This window comes from Neofelis nebulosa, chromosome 10 (genome assembly GCF_028018385.1).
Source record: "Neofelis nebulosa isolate mNeoNeb1 chromosome 10, mNeoNeb1.pri, whole genome shotgun sequence".
In the NCBI taxonomy this organism is placed as follows: Eukaryota; Metazoa; Chordata; class Mammalia; order Carnivora; family Felidae; genus Neofelis; species Neofelis nebulosa.
The window spans coordinates 3,825,828-3,848,043 of NC_080791.1; the positions used below are offsets into that span (position 1 = coordinate 3,825,828).

The window sequence follows — 22,216 nt, forward strand, 5'->3', positions numbered from 1 at the left end:
TGTCATGAGATTGGAATCAACTGTGAGTAAAATATTTGGGGGACTTTCAGGAAACTAGCCTGGCTGGAGGCAGAGAAGGTCTTTTTGGGGAATTAGGGTCGTTAAGAGACCAGGCTTCTGTGTTAGAAGGATCCAGGTTCTAATCCCGCCTACACCAGTTACTAGCCATGTGGATTCAATAAGGATTCGGGGAAAATATGGAGAACTTGGGACAGAGTCTGGCCCAATCAAATATAATTAAATTATACTTTAAAGGTATATATAAGCTGAATTGTTAGGAAGCCTTGAATGTCAGAAAAAAAAAATAGAATAGTATCCTTGGAGGCAGTCATGAGTCAGTAAGGGTTTTTGACAAAGCACAGTGAATAATAAGCAGAGAAGCATGGCCGTTCTGAGTCTGGGTAGCTCAGAACAGACTGAGACAATCTGTGGATCTTGTTTCAGGTAATAAAGGCTTTCCCTGAGGTAATAACAGTATAATAAGAATGAAAATATAAATTTGGGAGACACCTTTTCAGGAAAAAAAAAAGTTCTTAATGGATAATTAGCTGTAAGAAAGGAGAGGAAATGAAAATTCAAAGAGGAGATTGAGTTTCTGTGATGGAGCTTCGCTATTCATTGTTTTTACACTTCTCCATCTTCTGTGAAACAGTTTCTTTATGATGCTGTCGTTGGGATCCAACATTACCTGTCCTGAAAGATCAGAACTTAAATCACTAGGAACCTAGTATGTATCGAACTAGACCCGTCTTATTCCAACCTTAAGAGAGAAAAAGGGTTACCATCTAATCAAATCAAGTGATTTTACGTAAAGGTTATGGGTACGGCTTTTTAAAGAAGGTCATCTACGCTTCTTCCTTCTTGCATATTTAGGAAGGATCAATTTCAGTTAATAAGACCTCATGCTTTTGAAGCTTTATCTCAGCTCCAAAAATACTTAGCCAGAAGGGACAGAAGTTGTAGCAAATATATCAGTCAAGGCTCCACCAAGGATCACCCCCAGGAAGCCTGACAAACAGGAAAAAGAAAATTTCCCTTGGAGAACCACAATAGGGATGAATAAATAGTTTAGCTACACAGGAACGGCTACCAACAGAAGGAAAGTTATCCTTGTACTGTGGGAAAGAGCACTGGACCAGGAGACAGGAGACCTGCATCCCAGCTGGGCCTTGGTGAGCAACTCACCTAACTTTCATTAGACCCCACTGACCACAACTGTAAGATGAGAAGGTTTGAGACAACCTCTTAATTTTTTTTGACACCCCCCCCCCAAAAAAAAAACAAAACTTCTAGGATTCTAGTGCTTTAAAGCAATTGCTGGAAGTTTTGAAAAAGCAGCGAAGGCAAGAAAAGGGAAATGCGATTGTTTAGAATTCTGGAAATCATCTAAAGAGAATAAGGAGGGTGGTCTAAGAGATGAGGGAACCCAAAGTCAGGGATGAAGCAGAGGCCACACAGCAAATTGTGGGCCATGCAAGGCATCTGTGTGAAAAGCCAAGTACTGCTGAACAGCTCGCACATGGCGAATGGTAACAGCCACCAGCTCTCCCATTTTTGAAATTTTACTTTAATAATAATCACACCTAAACAAGTGAATGATATTCGGAGACAACCCAAAGCACTTCACAGTCTGCAGGTAGCTATGGTCTCCTCTTGAAACAAAGCCCTCTTTTGTATGATTCAATCACAGATAATGATAACAGAAATAGGGTGGCTTGGGGTGCGGAACTTAGCCCATATCCTCTCCAACAGCACCCCAAGACCACCACAAATAAAAGTTACATTATTTGCTATGAATAATTAGCATTTTTTCCATATCATGGAAGGGTAACCAGAAGTATCTTTCAACAGTTTGTATTTTTAATTTTTAGTAATATAACATATATGTTATGTATATATAATATAACATATATATATATGTATATATATATATATATATATATATATATATATATATATATAAAACATAGTCTTTATGAAGCCCCACACATGAAGTGCTTTCAGAATGATTCCAAATTCAGGCTAGTATGGTGGAAGTTCCTTCCCACCAAATCACAGTCTAAAACCTCCTCTCTATGAAAATTCTGGAGCAACCATCGGTCATGGAAATATTTTTATTCCCCTTCCCTTCATAGACATACTTGAAAGTAGTCAATTAATGTACAATAAGTGCTATTCGAATCTGGAACAGATACTTCTTATCTGTGTTCATGATTGCCTTTCCAAGGTTTGTGGATCCCCAGTCTCTGATTTTGTATGTTTGTTCATTTGTCCTGAGAAAGTATCCATATCCTGCACAGACTTCTAAAAGAGGTCCCTGGGGGCGCCTGGGTGGCGCAGTCGGTTAAGCGTCCGACTTCAGCCAGGTCACGATCTCGCGGTCCGTGAGTTCAAGCCCCGCGTCAGGCTCTGGGCTGATGGCTCGGAGCCTGGAGCCTGTTTCCGATTCTGTGTCTCCCTCTCTCTCTGCCCCTCCCCCGTTCATGCTCTGTCTCTCTCTGTCCCAAAAATAAAAGAGGTCCCTGACCCAGAGGAAGATAGAAAGTTCTACTCTGTGACCTAAAATTGACAAAATCATGAAACTAAACCACATAAAATATTTGTAACGATTACATTTTTAAAAATTTAACACCAAAAATAGAATTAAAATTTTCATTTATCATAATCTCTAGCTAGTGCTCTAAGTTACTGGCAGGCATCCTCACAAAAATCACAACGTGTCTTCAACGAATCACGTTCCTCAGACCCAGTCCTGAAATAGAAATTAGTCGTGCAAATTCCAAAGAACACACAATTTAGAGACAATTTCTGGAATCTAACGCAGTATCTACTCAGTTTATTTCGTTGTCTTTGACTCACTTGGAGTGTGAAATGTCAGAGGACTGTATACATAAGTTAACCGCGTATGTGTCATACAAAATCCAACACAAGGACAATAAATCCTTCCTTACCAAAGTGGTGTCCAAATGTTAATGATACATCATGTTAGGTCTCAGTTGTCTTTCCACTTAAAAAAATGTTCCCTCCCAATTTTGAGATTAAATTATGAGTTGGTTGGTGCCATTTTAGCAAATCTTACCTGTCAATGTGTGAGCAAAGTGGGATGAGAACTTACTATCTTTTCTAAAAACATTTGCATATATATGCAGAGCAATTCAGCCCAAATTCTACCTTTGGAAATAAGTGCACAAATCCAGTGAAGCGAAAAGAGCCATGTGCTTGTTTATGGGAAGGAGTGGTTTGGAAAGAATGGTAATAGCAGCTACAAGTTAAATTGAAAACTTAGTGGACCATTGATAATGCTAAGACCTGGTTGCTCTTCAGCCCTTCAACAGCTGAGAAAGGGTAGAATTGTGGACACCAGTGCCTTTCCTGAGAAGCAGACATACTTAGTTCTTACCTCCTTATCATCTGACAACCTATTGATTTTTATTTACTTATTCTGTTTTCTTGGTTGATAGCATAGTTCTTTCAATGACTTTATACAAAATTCTGGAGTTGTTGTAACTTCTCAGTTTAGTGGCTGATTTTTCCCCAACCCCGTTAAGTGAGGGGATGTCGCTAATTACACCCCAAAAGTAAAATCCCATATGATATGTGCTCCTCTCTACCTATCTCATATTATTCTATGGGATAGACTTTGCTGTATGTCACCCTTGTGACAACAGTGACAACAGTGGCATTGCCACCATCATTTAAATAACAGAACCAAAAGTCTACGCAGAGTCTTATTTCATTTTTTTTAAGGGTATTTATTTTTGAGACAGAGAGAGACAGAGCATGAACAGGGGAGGGTCAGAGAGAGAGGGAGACACAGAATCAGAAGCAGGCTCCAGGCTCTGAGCTGTCAGCACAGAGCCTGACGCGGGGCTCGAACCCATGAACCGTGAGATCATGACCTGAGCCGAAGTCGAATGCTCACCTGACTGAGCCACCCAGGCACCCCAGTGCAGAGTTGATTGTTACTCATTTTTCATGAAATTACTCTTTTCTTAGTAGAGTCGTCCTGGAAATGTTTCTGCATATATTTATCTGCTGCATAACAAAGCTTAAATCCAATGAGCTTTCCAATCTAGAATTTTAGTTTAATTTTAAGAAAGAGATACAGTAAATATGTGCTGTGTTGAAAGATTTTTTAAATTTCATTTAAGGAAAAAAAAAAAAAAAAAACCTCCATAAAATGAAAAGGACTTTGTTCTTAGAATCTCTACTATACTTGTTTGGGGGAAAATGTAGTTGCCAGCCATGAAAACTCTTTTACTAAAAACAGAAGTATAATCCGTATTTTTTTAATGGCCCACTTAGCAGGATGCCAGTGTACTCAAGTGACATCTTTTTAATGAAGCCTAAGGGGAAAAGCTCACCTTGTCTCTGCAGATATGTGTGTGAGACAGCAGTCTCTGCAGACCACAGAGAGTTCTATTAACCTCCTGCAGATCCTATCTGAGGGGGTGGGCCCGCTAATCCGTGCGTTACTCATACTTCTCAGCCTGACCCCTTCCCCTCAGATGAGACAGAATCTTGGTGGAAGCCGAGTGCATCAGACCCCCTCCAGCCTGTGGCTAGAGGACAGAACCAAGTGGACCAAAGCAAACCACAGCATCAGGAGCAATGAGTGTTTTTCTGATGTCCTTAATAATAACTCCTGAAGTCCACCATTTCCCCATTTCTGTTGTTTTTGGACCCAAAATAGAATGTATATTTTGGTTTGCATAAAACAATTCTTGTAGACATTAGATTATAAAATAATGTAACATTGTAAAATAATCGAGAAGGTTTTTTTGTTTGTTTTTACTGATTAATAAAGTATCACTTTATTGTAGAAAATGGGGGGTGGGTGGGGAAGGATAAAAAGCAAAATGCAATCCAAATTGACCATAATCCCTACATCCAGAGATAGCTCTTTGTTGTATTTTTTCTAATATTTTTCTATTAATGTCTCTCTCTATAAATATATATATATATATATATATATATATATATATTATTCTTAAAGTCATAGTGAACATACAAATTTCTTTTTTCACTTAACATTATACTGTAATTATTTTTCCGTGTTGTTAAAACCTTTTAATGGTTGTAAAACATTCAGTCATAAGACCGATTGGTGCTTATGAATAAATACCACCATCATCTCAGGAGCTTTGTAAAAATGTAGATACGCTGCCCCCACACACCCCCACCCCCGGCCCCAATTCAGAGGAATCTGATACCACAATGTCAGGCCTGATCATCTGTATTTGTAGTAGTGTTTCTATACCCAGATCAAGCTTGAGAATCACCGTTATACCCCCAAATCTACTTAATCCTCCCCTCCTCTTGGGCGTGTACATTGCTTTCAATGTTTTGCTACAGAAATATACTATGAGATTTATTCAGCCCCTTTATCAGCATTGTTGATAAACTTACTAGAATTGATACCTCAAAGGAGAATTCTTATTAACCAATTACATTAATATTAATCAATTAATGTTATTATCAACATTATCAATAATTTCCAAGAACAGGAATTGTTTTCAAGCTTTTATTGTATAAAACCATCTTATTTCCCTCTTAGTTTTTAAATTCTCTCATCAGTGGTTTAGGATGCACATCTTATAAAATCCCTGACTATACTGAACATCATCTTTACTTTTATCTTTCCTGACATGAGTGGCCAAGAATTGAATTAGCAAAGAATTGTCTGAATTCACATCAGCTTAATTCCAGGTTAAGTTGAATTATTTTTGTATGGTTTATATGTCTTTCTGCATAAATCATCTACCAATGATTTTAAAGGGATTTTGCTGATTTTAAAGGGATTTTCTTATCTGTTTACATAACTTCTTATGGATTTACACAATTTTTAGTTTTTTTAAAGTATATTAAGATTTGTGGTGACTGACTATGAAAACTGTGTCCTAGCATCATTCAGGTAAATATTTTGGACATTTGAACACCTGATATTTAAATTTGGTAGAGAGTTTAGGGGCCCCTGGCAGCTCATTCGGTGGAGTGTGTGACTCTTGGTCTCAGGATTGTAAGTTCAAGTCCCACATTGGGTGTAGAGATTACTCAAAAATAAAATGTCAAAACATAGAGAAAGAGAGAGAGAGGTTGGTATGAAGAGAGCATTCTGGTTAAGAGAGCACAAGCCTAAAGGTGACAGGACTTTCTCATGTGTGTATCATTAATAGATCCTTTCCTATAAGAATAATGAAACACCAGCAAAATTACACAGCAGGTTAGACAAATAGACTGTCCATACATCATTGATCTCATCACCGACAAGGAAATATCCATCCTATTAAGTAAAATGGGATTGAGTTTGTTTTAACCAGATTAAATATGATGTTGCCAACTATTTATTCTACAAACTGCTTATGCCTTAAATATCCTGTGTATAGATATTGACTAAGTCTAGGGCTTACATATCAGTCCTTTACAGTAGTATTCTTATATCCAGGAAATCATAAAAAATACTTTCCTAAACTTAAACTTTAAAATTGTTCTTATTAAGTAAATATTTTGTCAGATGTAAATTTTGAAACCTCACTGACGGAAAAATTATAACAAATACAGTCCAGAAGTAAATGTAATGAGTAACACATAAATTAAGCATAAAAGCATATCCAAACCTGTAGAATTTAATGATAGATTATTTATGGAAGGGTGCAGTGAGAGATAGATGTCTTAGCCTGAATTAAGCGTGCTTTTAACAGGAAAATCTTACTGTTCCCTGGATGAATTTTCCCAATATTACTAGACGGGAGAGGTTTGGGTTTGTCGGTTCCTGTTGCAAAGCTTTTGTTGTGTGTGGTGTTTCCGTGAGAGTCTGATGAACAAAAATGGGTCCCAGATGCTAGGGCAGTGAGCTGAGGGTTTTCATAATCTGCAGCTCAACTGAAGGAAATTTCAGGAGTGAAAACCTTGGGAAGTTTTCCTGAGGTCCTAGAGTTTGGCTACATGAGCATTTTCATTCCTCCCTGCATCAAGTCCCCCATCATCTCACTCTTATTAAACAGGCTGTTTGGAGAAGGGTTTTTCTTATGTAGAATTCCCCTGAGGTACTCAAGGCAAAGGCAAGAAGTCAGTTGCCTGAGTCCTACTTCAGTCTATAAACAGGTCATTGCCAACACACCTGGGCTATGGATTGTGGTTTACACATCCAGCAAGAATGTGGTCACTTACTGTTTCTTCTTTTAAATGGAAACAATCCATTTATTTGAGTTTACATGTAAAAGCTGCATTTTACAGAATCAAAGGAATCATTAATGTAAGGAATAGCCCACAACCTTTTTCTTTTATGTCTTATCTTCTTGACAGACCACTATTTCAGCTTCTCTGAAGTTTAATCAGGACAAGAATATCCCATATCATTAATATACGTTTCTGACATTGATTTTCAAATCTGTGTCCGAAACGTATGAAGGCGGTGGCAAAGCAACCATAAAACATGCTGCCACAAGGATCTGCTTTCTCAGTCGCTCATTCATCCCACTACTTAGGATTTCCTTAAGGTTGCTTACAATTACTCCTTCAGGGTTCCCTTTTCTCTTGCCGAGATTAAAAAAAAAAAAACAAAAAAAACCAACTTTTAAATCTATTCTAGCACCAATGAGTGACGTCATTTTATGTATTTTTTAAGTCATTTGATGATGCTCATTATTAATAATGTGTAAAGGCAATGTGTTCCATAAATGAGGTAGGACAGATATTCAAACGGTCCTTACATATGTGGTGAATGCTGCAGTTTAAATGACAATCTAAGGAGGCTGCTAGACCTATGTGGTTATACGAAGAAATTGCATCTGTAGTCAGACACTTGTAGAACACAGGCAGTTCGAATATGCAAAGCAATCTTGAATCATCCATAAAGACTTCTTTCTGAATATTAATTATAAGTTACCTTCTATGCATCATTAAAGATAAGTAAATTTACATATCATAGTGTTAAGTGGACTTTGTCAAGGGACCACATGTTTCTGGGAGGAAAACATGTGGATCGGCTGTGAACTGGGCAGTGACTTACCTACTGGTCACCTGTATTACATTAACCAAATACAGATGTACATACACACACATACGGATAGCAGTGTGAAACTAAACTGGTTTTACATGGCCTATTAGATGATATTAGAAAGACAATGTCATAGAATAATTTTGTGGAAAACTTTATTCCAGACAGTTTTCTCAACGTGAAGCTTTTTTTCCTTATCCATTCCTTTATTTTGCTTTTTGTTTTCTCCTGTGCTGTGGAACTGTCTTTGGATATGGCTAATATAACCCTGTTAAATAACCCTCTCATGAAATGACTTCAGTTTTATCAAAGGAATGGTCTAAACCAACATATAAAATTATGGGGATATGACTTCAATAAAATGAATATGATATGAGTGTTTAAGAGTAAAATAAAGTGGATTATAAAAATAATTTTCTCCAAAACAAAAAAGTTTAGTAGTTCAGTTTAAATCATTGGAAGACATATTTAATTTGTTGTAGACACAAAACAAATTAAAATTACTTTCTCCCCCCCCCCCCAAATTTTTTAATAGGTCTCTCTTTCTTTACTGAATATTCATTCCTTCTTAAATTTCAGTCTGGTCTATTTGGTGATTAAACCAACCACCTGACAGTGTCCACTTTAGGAAGTGTATTAATTATTTTATACCAGTAGTGTGGCACTTACTGGGGAATGTGGGAACAGCTGATTATTTACTTTGCATTTTGTAAATGGCAGTCTCCCTCTCAAGAAGTTAGTAGTACCCTCAAAGTGTATAGTTTACTCACGGGAAATGTTTATTCTCCAAGTGGATCAGTTGTCCCAACCCTGGAAAATGAACATTGTTTACGTGAAATATTATAAACCCTTTTTAAGAAAACAAACACTTCAATAGGCTGATAGTGGTGAAATACATGATACTATTTACTAGTCCACAAACCGATATTTCACTTGCAAATCAATTTTCAAGTGCTGTTCATTAATATGCGGTTGTTGTTTTTTTATTTGTAATTCATCCGGTATTAAGTAATCCCCAAACTCAGCATTCATCAAAGAGCATAACCCAAATGCTCAGTCTATAAAGCCACTCTTTTGCTTTAACAGAAATGTCATTAAATGCTGGGAAAACCTCTTGAAAGAGATAATGTCTCATTTAAAAACTATACCTTGAAAGCAAGTAAGAAACCAAGTACCTGGGAAGCAAAAGCCCGTGACACATCTGTAATCCCTTTGGAGAATCTTTTCAATCTGCTCCCTCATTCCCCAATAGAGATACCCACAGAGGCAGTCGAATCTCAAGTGTTTGTGTGCAAAGTCCACATCACATGCAGGAGGACTTCCTGGGGTTTCATTACTTAATGTCAACAGTCAAATTGGCTGTGGGATCCTGGTTTCTAAAGAGCATCCAAAGCCTTTAAGAATCAGCACAAAATTCAAATGTAAGATCTTTTCCCAAAGGTCTCCTGCTACCTTTCTCTTGAATATCCCCTGACTTGTAGCCCAGGTAACATGCAAATCCTAGATTCAGGGGCCAACGAATAGAACAAACTAAGCTCACACAGACTATAAAGGGAATAATAATTAAGCCATTTTCTTGGTTGTCAGGACATCAGCTCACAAAAATCAGTGGCTGCCATTTTGATCTGTTCATGCTGTGATGTTTCTGGGGATGAATTTTCATTTCAGTCTCTTTTTGGTTGTTGACCTTCTTAGAGGCAGAGGAATTTTAGACACCATTCTTTCTCAGTTACTAGTAAATTCAAGTTTATTGCTGTTTCGCAAAAGAAAACGAAAAAGAAATCTCTTGTCGCTGGTCTGACAACAAATGAAGTCTGAGCTTGAACAGCACATGTTTGATCCCCTCTGAAATCAGTTACAATCGCCCTTGGTTTGGACTCCAGTGGAAGGGGGGGTGCAAGATGGCAAAATGAGAGGTTTATTTAGCGTCTGGGAGAAGCTTATAAAAGAGCTTACGTCCTCATTCCTGCTAACATCTTAACAGCTGTGCAGTTTCTTACAAAATATCTTTTATCGTTTCAAGAAATGCTGTTAACCTGGCAGTTTTAAAACTGAATGAACAAGGCCTGTTGGACAAATTGAAAAACAAATGGTGGTACGACAAAGGAGAGTGTGGCAGCGGGGGCGGTGACTCCAAGGTCAGCCTCAATGTCACCACAAGCGGGTAAACAGTATGTACAGTAACAGGTGCATCTGCTGGGAGACAGGGTTTGGGTCTCTGGACACGGCCAGAAATGGCGAGTCAAGTCCCTTTGAAACCTAAGTATGCAATTACTGTCAAAGCAAAAATATTTGCAACTGGGACCAATTTGGGGACACGCTCAGCAGCCTAACCGAAATAGTCACCACACGGCTCTGGCTTCAGAGAGGTTATGGAGCAGACGCTGTAGTCCTGTGCACCTCATCTTACAAAGCAGGGAGGGATCAAGTCTTGTAAAGGGCAATTTAGTGAAGGGAGCAGGGCGAACACAGAGGGTAAGCCTGTGTGCTTCCTTCGCCACTGAAAGACTAGACCTTCTACAAAGCGTGTGTAAGTAATAGCAATAGCTTGACTCCATAGAATACTTTCCAGGAGGTCATTGCTCCACCCAGAACCCTCATGTTTCCATTAAATATCAAGGTACATAAAAAGTCAAGGATAGGCATGTGAACTAGACATTTTTGGCCTCCCGTAATTAGATGAAATTACAAAATGATCAGGCTACAAAAACAAGTCCCGCTCAGTTCTGTCTTCACTACCTCCGTGGCATATTTCCAGCTTTCTTTCCTAAGCGGTGTCTAAAGAGAAAAAAGGTATGCCAGCAGCAGAAATGATCAACCCGTGTGCCAGAACCTTTTTCACTATGTATTGACTTAAAGAAACCAATCCAGAGGTGGGAATATTCTGACTGAATTTTCTCTTCTTACATACTTTCAATTGGCACGTAAGAATCTCGAAAATTTTAAAGTACGCACTCTTGTCTTTCTTTTAAAATCTAGAGAATTGCCCAAAACGGGAAGTCTTGCTTGTCTTGTTTCCTGACTAGGGTATAAATTCCCTTGATTGGCCACCCAACCCCTAGAACAATGCTCTGTTTTCAGAGAGTGCCTGCTGGGATGGCTAGTAACCTCATTCTCTGCCAATGCCGCTAACTTCCCCCTCTTTCTGGATCAGAAAAGACTTTGAAATCTAGCTCCTTTGTCTCTGCCCATCTAATCCCCAACCCTCTAGCAGGAAGAGGGAGATTAAACTTTGTCAAGTGACTATTCTAGCCACAGAGAGGCATCTGGACCCAGCCTTGATCACCCATTTCCTGGTCCAGGGAAAGAATCCTTCTGGAGAGAAAGAGCAGAAAGGTAGGAGAATCCTGGGGGCATCTCTGGGATGGTTACCCTGCAGGATTCCTCCATGCCATACGTTTACTCAAGGAACATCAACTCTTTTTATATTTTCGAGCCCCAACTTGATAGCTTCCATAAAAACCTAAGTAAATAAATACATATATGCAGAGGAAATTATTTCAAGTTGCACAAAGAACTATCTTTCCTTGCAAATTAGAAGTGTAAGAAAATGTAATCTGATAGCACCAAAAATAAAAAGCAAAGATATTCTAGTCCATCAGAAAAATTTTGCTCCCAAAGGTTTAGTTTTTTGTTGTTGTTTTTTTTTTACTCTCCAATAGAAGTATCACACTGCTTCACAAGTAAAACTTTCTACAAAAATGAATAACAAAGTCCTATTTTAGTGTCCATGAAAAAGTCTTTCCAGAGAAAAATAAGCAGAACAGAAACGCGTGCATAATGGGAAAATCCATTTAGTAAAAGTTACGTCCGTTTATTGAAATAAGAGTTTGGAGAGCTCAGTTGGATTTTAATGTTTGTATACCACAGATTGTTTGGTATACAGTGGACATTAAATAAATGTTTGTTGTCAAAAAATACATATAAATCTAACCTTTTAGTTTCCAAAATCACACTGCTGTTCCCACAGGTAGGCAATACATTACTTTCACCATACAGGAACTGCAAAGTGATATTCTAAAACGTCACTTCAAATCTTACCAAAGTGTTGTAAAAATTAACATAAAACGTTCCCCCCAAATGCTGTCACAGTTTGTTTTGTTTTCCCTCAGGAATTTTGTTCTCACCCTAAAAACATTCGCAGCAGGCTGTATACTGATACGTTTATCACCTAGCGAGTAGGGGGTTACAGTCTCAATGTTAATAACGCCCTACTCTGACCTTGAAATGTAATGTGATTTTTTTAAACGCCCCTGACCTAACTTAGGCCAGAGCAAATGACCAGGAGACAGCTGCTTTTTCGTTTTTGTTTTGTACCTTCTCCTGGTGACCGGTTTCCTTTTCAAAGTGACCTCGTTCCTCCCGTGTAGCCCAATCTTCCTCAGAGGAGGCAGAATAAGGAGGAGAAGTGCCCAGGTGGGGAGTCAAGCTGGTTCCGAAGCCTGGGCTGCATGGGCTGCATGCCGAGCCAAAGCAGAAGCGACAAGTAAATGAGGCCCCTTGAGTGCAGGAGGGAATGTGCCCATTCAGAGGGCTCAGCACAGGTAGGCGGAATCCACGCTTCTCGGATTTTCAAATACAGGCTCTTGATAGGAGAAAACTCGGTTTTCTAGAAGTGGTTCACCTGAAGGAGGAAAAGCTTAGACCACCCCCCTTGGAGGGGGGACCACCCCCCTTGGAGGAGACAAGTGACCCACCTGTCATTTGCAGGATTATAACCACGGAGGACATCTCCAGCCTTCCATTAAGGAGCAAATTATTAACCTTCTGCTTTCACGGGGCCATGTGCCAGTAGCTCTTGGGAAGAGAGAGAATTAGCACTGTCTTTTGTCTCAAGGAACTTAGCATTTAATAGAACCCACACCCGGGACCGTTTAGAGTCTCTGTGGCACCTTGTACTCACACCCCATGGCTGCGAAATAATTAGCCTCCCCACTCACCTGATGGCCCTTCCCAGAGCATGAAGTCCTGATCCCCAGCCTCAACCCAGAGGCTTCACATGGAAAGGTAAAAATTTAAGAAAAGAAATAAGGAAAAAAAGTCCTGCATCTTAAAAAAAAAAAAAAAAAAAAAAAAAAAAAAGTTAAAGTAGAAAGGCATGATTTGGGGGATGCTAATGCATTTGTTGGAAAATTTACTGATTATTGCGGTGGGGTCTGTTTTTAATGATTATAAGAAATTCATCCTTATTCTTGTGAATAAAATAACAGAAGTTTGCTAATTAACAATGAACCAATTTAAAAATAACATTGCAATGTCTAAAACTCATTTTCCTCTTCAATTAATCTGATATGGTTCAGTCTGAGCACAAACCATACCTAGAATTTGAATCCAATTTTAAGGTGAGTTATTTAACCCTGGTTCTAGTTGAAAATTTTGGCAACGCCTGTCATCATTCATGATCTATAAAGTTACTGACTTTTTCTGTTTGTTTTATGCCTTGATCTCTCTTCTGTGTATATAAAAATAGGTTAAGTCGTGGATGTGGGTATTCCTCTAAAAATCATCTTGTAAATGTGATTACCAAGTGATGTCTTTCTTAGTAATTGTGTTAGATCACACGGTACCCATTTTTAATGTGGCACTTTGAACGCTGTAGCCCATTCCTGACTTTAAAGTTTGTCATAAGTGGTGTTCCCCCCTGCACCATAACCATAGAGGCCAATGCCAACAATAAAGGGATTATTACTAAAAATATAAATTCATAAGCAAAAAAAAAAAAAAACTTGTGGCAGACAAAAACCAGGGATCCCCAATAATGAACGCCTTGGTCAGTGTCCAAAATTCCACCAGCTGACCTTTAAGTTTGGCTCATAATAAATTTCTCAACTTCACAGTTCCAACCTACTCATACTCTCTAAAACCAGGCTCCGAGAGTGAATGCACAAGGAATAAAATGGCAGGAGGGAAAGTTAAGGGGGAACGGGAAAGCAGGACCTCCAGGTCATCCCTTCTCAAAGACCCTGGAAGGAAACTCTGCTTTTGTGTTCCTGCCCTTTTCAGCATGAAGTCCTCCTCTTCCCAGAGAACCCCATTCTCGAAGTGCAGCATAGGCTCCTACATTCACCTGTGCAGGTGTGAAAACGGCCTTGGTGAGCAGCCTGGGACCTCAAAACTCTTATAGTATCAGTTAAACAAAAAAGCTTGCTCTCGATTCAAAATAAATATAGCAACTTTACAGAGCACCTGCTCTGAGTCAGACACCCTGGTAAATACGGTCTTACAAAGACCAATGAGCTGTGGCTTCTGGAGTTCACAGCTCATCAGGCAATCTGACATGGGTTTTGTAGTCATCATAAACGGGGGTGGGAGGGTATAGGTGGTAAAACCTAGATTGAGGCCAAATTAACCAAGCACCCCAGTTTACCAGAATCTTCATCCGGCCCCACCCCCAAACTCAGCCTTTAGCACAAAGTGTTAAATCACACCCATAATAGGTTTTAATCCAAAACACAATATAATTTTCTAGGAACATGGCAAATGCATTTTACTTCTTAAATGGAACAGTGAACCTTGTAAGATGTTACAAGATTGATATGAAAATGAAATCCTATTCAGAAAACAGGTAAAAAGAAAACCATTAATTTAGAAACTTTTTCCAGAACTTTAAAAAAAAAAAGAGTTTTGGCTTACCTGTTAATCAGAAAACTCAATTAACCAGAAACTCCATTTCCTGAGTGTTGTGTTGTTAGTGTTTTTAACTGCACAAGCTATGAAGTCACCTGATTCGGCCACTTCCTAGCTGTGTGACTAGATGATTTAATCTCTGTGTGCCTTGGTTTCCTCATTCATAAGATACAGGTTATCAGAGTATCCAAACATGTAAAATGCTTCTGACAGTTCCTGGTACGTCGTGAGGGTTCCATCAGCATCAGCAGGCATCATCACCATCATTATCAGTGCATTGCCTCCTTGTGCAGATAAGTTTATGGAATTAGTCCCCTGGTAATCAAATAAACGCAGGCCGTGCCTCTCCAAATGCACTCAGTATTTCCTAGAAGAAGTGAGGTGTTAGGAGACAGAGCCAGAGAAAACGATCATGGCAGCCCTAGGAATGTCAAGAGAAACTGAATGAGTCTGTCTCTGAATGTTTGTAAAAGCAAAGAGAAACAGAAAGCAACCAAGCACGGAAACGATAACATCGGGAGATGCAGGGAGTTACCGCTCGCCATCCGTCCCCTTTATTTGATACACACGGAGGTGTTAACATGGCGGCGACACCTGGGGCAAGTCTTGGATTCCTTGGAACACTGATCCTGAGTGATGCCTGACCTTTCTCCCTTGAGACTCCTTATGTAACAGTTAGTACTGAAGGTACAAAAGGAGGGGCATTTTATAGGAGAAGAGTTTGTTCATAAAAATCTTGGTTACCCCTAACCTGTCATGTGTTTGTTGGTAATACCCTGTTCATAGAGTACATCCTAAAGTGCATTCCCTTTGTATTTGCAGCACATCAAGGCTATAGACTCAAGGTAGAGGAACACGGCTCCTGGCGATATTATTTAGATTCAATACTGCAGTTAGAAGGAAGGTACCGGCACAGGCTCCCACGTCAGTGATGCAGGCATCTGCCCTCTACACGGGGCAGCCAGCCCTTGGTCAGTGACACCTGCATCCTGGTCCTCCCCCAGTAGGTCCCGATGAGCGTGGTTCAAGTCCGGGCCAGGATGCACACAGCACAGGTGTCCTGGGCGTCAAGTCAGATCCCACAGACTGAATCACGGGGTCGTGAGGCGTGAGGCCAGGGCAGTGCAGCTCCTGTTCATGTCCCTCTGCAGCCACGGCCACTAATTCTGAAAGGGGCTTGGGGGGTAAGGGGCGGGGAGGGGCCGCTGGATTTCGAACGACTCCCACCCTTGCCTGGGGAAGGTTGTCAACGCCAAAGCGAGCCAGGCCAATAGTTTTGGGTTCACAGTAATTGCATACGTGTTATTTACAGATCCTCCCTTAGCAGTATGCGCCTGTTACCTAAAGCGATGGAGCAGGGCCCCAGTTTTCCGTCCGGGGCTGGAGCCGGGCCTCCGGCGTGCCCAGCACCCACTGTGGCCTCCGCTCCGTCACTTTGCCGTGCGGTTCTGATGTAGTTTGACTTGAATAACATAAAATAACATGTATGATGTTATTTATGTTATTTTCCACGTGAAGAACTCCTGTAAACCTTGCCGTTTTGAAACTCAGTGAGGCAGGCGTCTTAGACAAGCTGAAAAACAGATGGTGGTACGATAAAGGTGAATGTGGAGCCAAGGACTCGGGAAGCAAGGTCAGTCCTGCAGCTCGGGCCTCCCGTCGGGTCCCCACGGCACTAAACGGGAGCGCTTGGCAACTGTACACGCGGACACGGCAGCACCCGGCGCCTGTGCCCACCCTGCGGGGCGCAGAGGCCGTTGGGGCGCATCCCGGCCCCAGGGCGGCCTCCCCAGAGGCCCAGGCCCTGCTCCCCACCGGGAATGCTGCCCGGAAAACTCCGATTGGCAGCAAAACCATGCAAAACACCGAGATGCCTTCTGTGGCTCTCAGATTCCACAACCACGAGCGAAAGTAGTGTTTCCGCTGCGGTTCCTGTTTGTTTTCAGAGGCAAACACCACGAAATCTGTGAATGATTTCGGGAACCCAGGGGTTGTCAAAGCAGGAAATGGGAAATTGCTCGGCAGTCATCCTGAGAAAGATTGTAAACACTAAACATTATTATGCTGAAGGCCAGCCTTTGGTCGCTGTGTTGCCAAGCATTCCACTTTAGTTTGAAGAGGCCCTCTTACAGTTTTGTGCTGACCGATGAGCGATGAACTGTCCGACCGGGAGTCTATCCAAATGATTTTAATAAGTCAGTGATACTTGTGAATAATATCAAGTTAAGATCTCTTATTCATGAATTCTTTTTGGTGCAAGTGCAGGAGATCTGTAGACCTGATTCAGCGGAGTAGGAATGAAAATAGTGTTACATTCTAAAGGAAATGTTTCTTTCTAAAGGGAACACTGTAATAATTTACCAGAGAATCCAATTACCTGCACAGATTAATAGACTGTAATACGGGTGCCCGAAAGCCATGATTGGAGATTCTTGAAATCTTTTCTTATTTTTTTCTTTATCTTCTTTTACAAAGAAAAAAAATGTATTAGTTATTCTAAAACATTAAACAAGTAAACGGCTTAAAGAGGAGAGCCTCCATTCATTTAAGAAAGAGACAAAGTATCTATGTTCACTGATACTTTTCCAGGGCTTATCCCTGTGTTTTCACCACTTGTTTTCCTGCCTCTGAACCAGAGTGGAACGAGACAAGCTTGGCCAAATAATGAAATCCTTCTCTCAAATCCTCATGCAAAGTCAGAGAAGCATAAATACTTAATGAGCAATTGTTTTTAACATGAAGTTACTCTAAATTTGTGGCCCAATCAGCTGATATCATGGCTAAGCGGGCCATGTACCTAGTACATCTTTTGACTTAAATACTCCCCTAAGAAAACTATTTAAGTGTCTGAATCACATCTCGCACAAAACATACACCGTGTATGCAGTCTACCCAAAATACTTCCTCCAATGACGTGACATAATGGACATTTTTACAATTCATGAAAAAAATTCTGAACTCTTGTTACGATTTTAGTATCTTCCAATCATACGCTTGACTGTCTCCAAATGGCTTATGAGATAGTATGTATACAAAAGCTCTGGAGAAAAAGATGTTTAAAGTATTAACTGATTAATAATAGAATCTTATTTTTCAATCCATAAGAATACTTATCAATTTGTCCATAGAAAAATAATTTATGTCTCACTTAGCCATGCTAATTCATATATTTTTTAAGGTTTTTTTGTAAAAAGCTACCTAAGTGTGATGCATATATAATTATTCCTAAAGAGTATATGATATTTAAGATTTCCCATGCACCTGTGACTGAAAAAACAAATAGTGCAGACCCAGAACATTACAACCATATATTTGGTAGAGCAACAATGAAGAAAATGTGAAGCTGGTAGCTTAAAATACCGTAGTTCCTTAAGTAGGAAACCTGGATTGAGATTTATTCAAGGGAAATTTCAAACGTTCAAAGTACACGTAATGGCAGGAAAACCAGAAGAATCCCCTTCCCATGTAATTGGGTCATAAACATGCTATTTTCAAACTTAATAATAAGCCCACTCTGCCGCGCTGAGTAAATACAGAAACGCTTTTCTCTGGCTGAGTGGGGTGGTTTTCTCCTGCATATTTAGCGATGATAACATGTCACAAATTTTACTGAATGTAATTACATGCGATTGTATTGGCAGTCGTCATCATTTCACTTCTGAGAGCTGTAAGCTTTACGCTTGCATCCATACACCTGCATCAGTGATCTATACACGTCAATACTTTCAGGTTCAGTTAGACACTTGCTTTGATTGGCTGTTTGGATGTCATGTGCTGTTTTGCCTTTCGGGTGTGACATTTGCAGGGTTAACTGAAATGTCTTTATCCGCCCCTCCCCCCAGGACAAGACGAGCGCCTTGAGCCTGAGCAACGTCGCAGGCGTTTTCTACATTCTGGTCGGCGGCTTGGGCTTGGCGATGCTGGTGGCTTTGATAGAATTCTGTTACAAGTCCAGGGCAGAAGCGAAGAGAATGAAGGTGGCCAACAGTGCACAGACTTTTAACCCAACCTCCTCGCACAATACCCAGAATTTAGCAACCTATAGAGAAGGTTACAACGTATATGGAACCGAAAGTATTAAAATTTAGGGGTAGGACTTAGGGCTGACGACAGTGAGTGGGTGATGCATCCTGTAAACGCAGTGTTGTGACCTGTCTGTCCAGTGGTGATATTGCTTGCTTCCGATTAGAGCTTTATATTTTTGAAAACTTCAGTGCAAAGTGGTTGGTTCGGTTTTCTTTGGCTGCGGGTGCACCGTTCGAAACTCTATGTTGCCAATAGATATCTGCATTGAAAGGGTCAGAAAGACAAAAAAACAAACCTCCAGGATTGCTCTGGAAAATGACCAAAACAGGATTTCCTCCCCCAAATTTGGGAGAAAATGGAAATTAGTTCTGGGTTTCCTGTGGAACAATCCAATTTTAGGAGAATTGCTAACAAAATAAGCATAAAAACGTCTCAGATGATCAAAGCTTAGACAGCTGCCTATTATTCCATGATTATATGTTGTTGTTTTTTTTAGAAACAACTCCAAACACAGAGTAAGTGCCCAAAAATCTTAGCTCCTATTCTGATTTGTTTTGCATTAACCATATTCTGTATTTTTTAAGAGTGCAACTCTGCTGTTTGTTCATCTGACAGTACCTTGAGCCAGACCTTTAGGTAGGAGGGATCGTCAGGATATTGACTACAATTCATATTTATTAGACAAAATTCAGCTTTTAGGTCCACAGTATCACTAAGGTGGATATACAGCTTAGGCAAGACAGCAGCGTCTCCATCAAAGATGCCAACGATGTATGTGTTCTTTGTGAGGAGACAGAAAAGATAAAAATTGCAGTGAATTATGGCCTCTTTTTCCTCCCGCTTTAGTTGCTTTCAAGTAAGCCGGATCAGCCCCAGTTATTCACATCCTCTCATTGTGCCACAATAAAAAATTGTAAATAGTTAATGAAATGTAGGAGACGGCAATACTTTTTTTAAGAATCTAAGTGTCCACTACATTCTTTCTCTAAGGAGAGACGGTGTTTTTTTAAAAAAAAAAAAAAAAGATCTGCCAGCATTTACTACTCTTCCTAAAATCAGGTCTGTAAGACCCATTTTCTAAAATGATAGATAATAGTCGACAGAATCAGCTGCTCACTCTGTGTCCAATGACAGTTGAGCCTGTGAACCCACAAGAGACATTCATGTTTGATGCACCGAGACTCAAACACCCAATATAATTTTCAGAAGATGTATATCTGAGGTGCTGACAGATAAATATGCTTAATTTTGATATTTATTCATATAAAAGCTATTGAAACACTTTGTTAGTATATCACAACAAAGAACAAAGCCATTCTCTTTTACCCAAGATGTGTTTTTATCCAGAATCCACAAATCGATGGATGACTGAGTATTAACTACACATACGTAAGCCCCAAATGGTTCTTTCCCAATTGGAATGGAAAAGGATTAAGAACAAACCCTCAGTTCACTCAGATCAGAATGTTTTGAGTTTGCCTTCTGATCGCAAAACAACAAACAATGATAATGTCAAGGTCTCTTGGCCATTATAGAAATGCTTATATCTTAATTATGCAAATGAGGAGAGATTTTCCCAAACTGAGAGAAACAATCCCTGACAAGTTTTCAGAGTCAGTTGTTTGTTTCAGAGTCAGAATTCCATTTAATTCTGGAATGAATTACAGTTAAGGGGTTTTTTTATTTGTTTGTTTTGGTTTGTTTTGGTTTTTTATTACCTGTTCATTACAACTGACTTCTCTTTAGCATAGCAAAAACATTCCAACCATCAGCAAGGTCCAAGGCAAGGGTTGCAAAGAAAAGAAAAAGAACCTTAGAAAATGCTAGAAAGAAACACAGATGCCAGTCCATTACAAAATCTGGGAAGTTGCTAAAGAGATAAAAATTCCCAGGTGACGTGCATACAATTTACACGTAGTAGTTTTTGGAGTCGGAACCTGGCATTACAACTTATCAAATGATTCGCCTCCATTGCCTCATGCCTGAAATAGTACATTTCAAATAAAAGTAAAGCATTCGTATCCATGATTTTTAAAAAGACCTAATGGCACCCAGGGTAAATGAAATGATGTGCACCAAGAAGATTGAAGAGCTTTTATTGTACTTTTTTCCTTTCAAAAACTCTATTTTCCACAATTGTGCAAATTTTTGATAATTTAAATAATGTCCTAGAATCTCAAAAACAAAACCTGAAACTTTCCGTATGTAGAATATTTACTCTAAAAGTGATTACCCCTCACGGGAACACATACAATTAAGGTCATAGCCTTGAGGCTCAACAATCTAAAATGGCGCAGACCACGTATAAATTCATAAGAAAGTTTTCCAATTTGAACAGCCTCGATAGGTTCACAGCAAGCTGAATAGAAATGACATTTTATTCAGCTTGCTGTGAACCTATCGAGGCTGCTCAAATTGGAAAACTTTCTTAGGAGACTTAAGTATAAGAAATAATAATGCTAAAAACTAAGAATGCTAAGGGGCACCTGGGTGGCTCAGTCGATTAAGCATCCAACTTTGGCTCATGTCATGATCTCACAGTGCATGAGCTGGAGCCCCACGTCAGGCTCTGCTGACAGCTCAGAGCCTAGAGCCTGCTTCAGATTCTGTGTCTCCCTCTCTCTCTCTGCTCCTCCCCACCTCTCAAAAATAAATATTAAAATTTTTTAAAAAGAAAAACTAAGAATGCTAAGACATTATTCCACTCAGTTGCACTAATCTATAGAGAAGTAATCTATAGATGATTACTTGAATCTGCACATAGAATCTTTCCCGTTTGTATATGTTCCTTTCTTCACAAAGACAATCAAGAAAAGAAAGGAAGCCAAAATAGATTTTACAGCAAATGCCTTCTGGAAAAAAAACAAAAACAAAAACAAACCTTCAAAATATCACAGTGCTTTTATTAACTGTATTTCCTCTTCAAAAACCAGGAAAGCAAAACTAAACCAGTAGACTTTTAAAAATAATTTTCTATTTTACTTCAAGTTAAATGTCAGAAGGGAATCTGAGGAAACAAATTCAAACTCTGGTCCTGGTTTATTTTAATTTAGTGATGAGCAGTTTCTGTAGAGATTGTATCCTGACCTCTGATTTTGAAGATGCATATTAATTGTTGAGACTGTCTTCTAAAGAGCTATGATAATGACCTTGGTTTTCATCAATAAGCCATTAACTAACAGTTTAACGTTATCAGGGCATCTGATCCCTAAACCTTTACATTACACCATTTTCTACTCCCATTATTAATCCTACTATTTGATATACAATTATTCTAATATTTAAGTTCCAGGACAGAATAAATATAAAGATAGAATTCCTAAAGAATCAGGTAAACTTAAATTCACAACAGGGAATTAAGATATATTACAAGTTACGAGAAATAAATAATGAGCCATAACAAACTTAGGGAACATCTCATTTTACCTTATTGTCCTCTGGACTTAACATTAAAATTCAGCCACTAGAAAAAAATTCAAAGACAACGAATGAGCAGTCACTAGATATACACAACACTGCCTGTTTCTCCTCTGCATAATATTGTCACCTGCTACTGACTTAATG

The 22,216-nt window shown here is 39.4% G+C and overlaps 1 protein-coding gene and 1 long non-coding RNA gene across 11 annotated transcripts in view; both read left to right on the forward strand.

Annotated features, from left to right (window-relative positions):
- GRIA4 (glutamate ionotropic receptor AMPA type subunit 4) overlaps positions 1-22,216 on the forward strand; it is a 408,691-nt gene that overhangs the window by 383,293 nt on the left and 3,182 nt on the right. For 2 of the 10 annotated variants that reach the window (XM_058686611.1, XM_058686615.1), the window contains 2 exons: positions 16,145-16,259; positions 18,469-18,603. The exons of 1 other annotated variant lie outside the window; for it this stretch is intronic. In XM_058686611.1, coding sequence (XP_058542594.1) covers positions 16,145-16,259; positions 18,469-18,603 — 250 coding nt within the window. Of the gene's footprint in view, positions 1-10,022; positions 10,138-16,144; positions 16,260-18,468; positions 18,717-22,216 lie in introns of those variants that run through there. 7 more of the 10 variants (XR_009249413.1, XM_058686612.1, XM_058686614.1 and 4 more) reach the window with 7 other exon arrangements.
- Positions 1,956-4,767, forward strand: LOC131486734 (uncharacterized). Its single transcript, XR_009249415.1, has 2 exons — positions 1,956-2,313; positions 2,519-4,767. It is a non-coding gene; the product is annotated as an uncharacterized LOC131486734 (long non-coding RNA).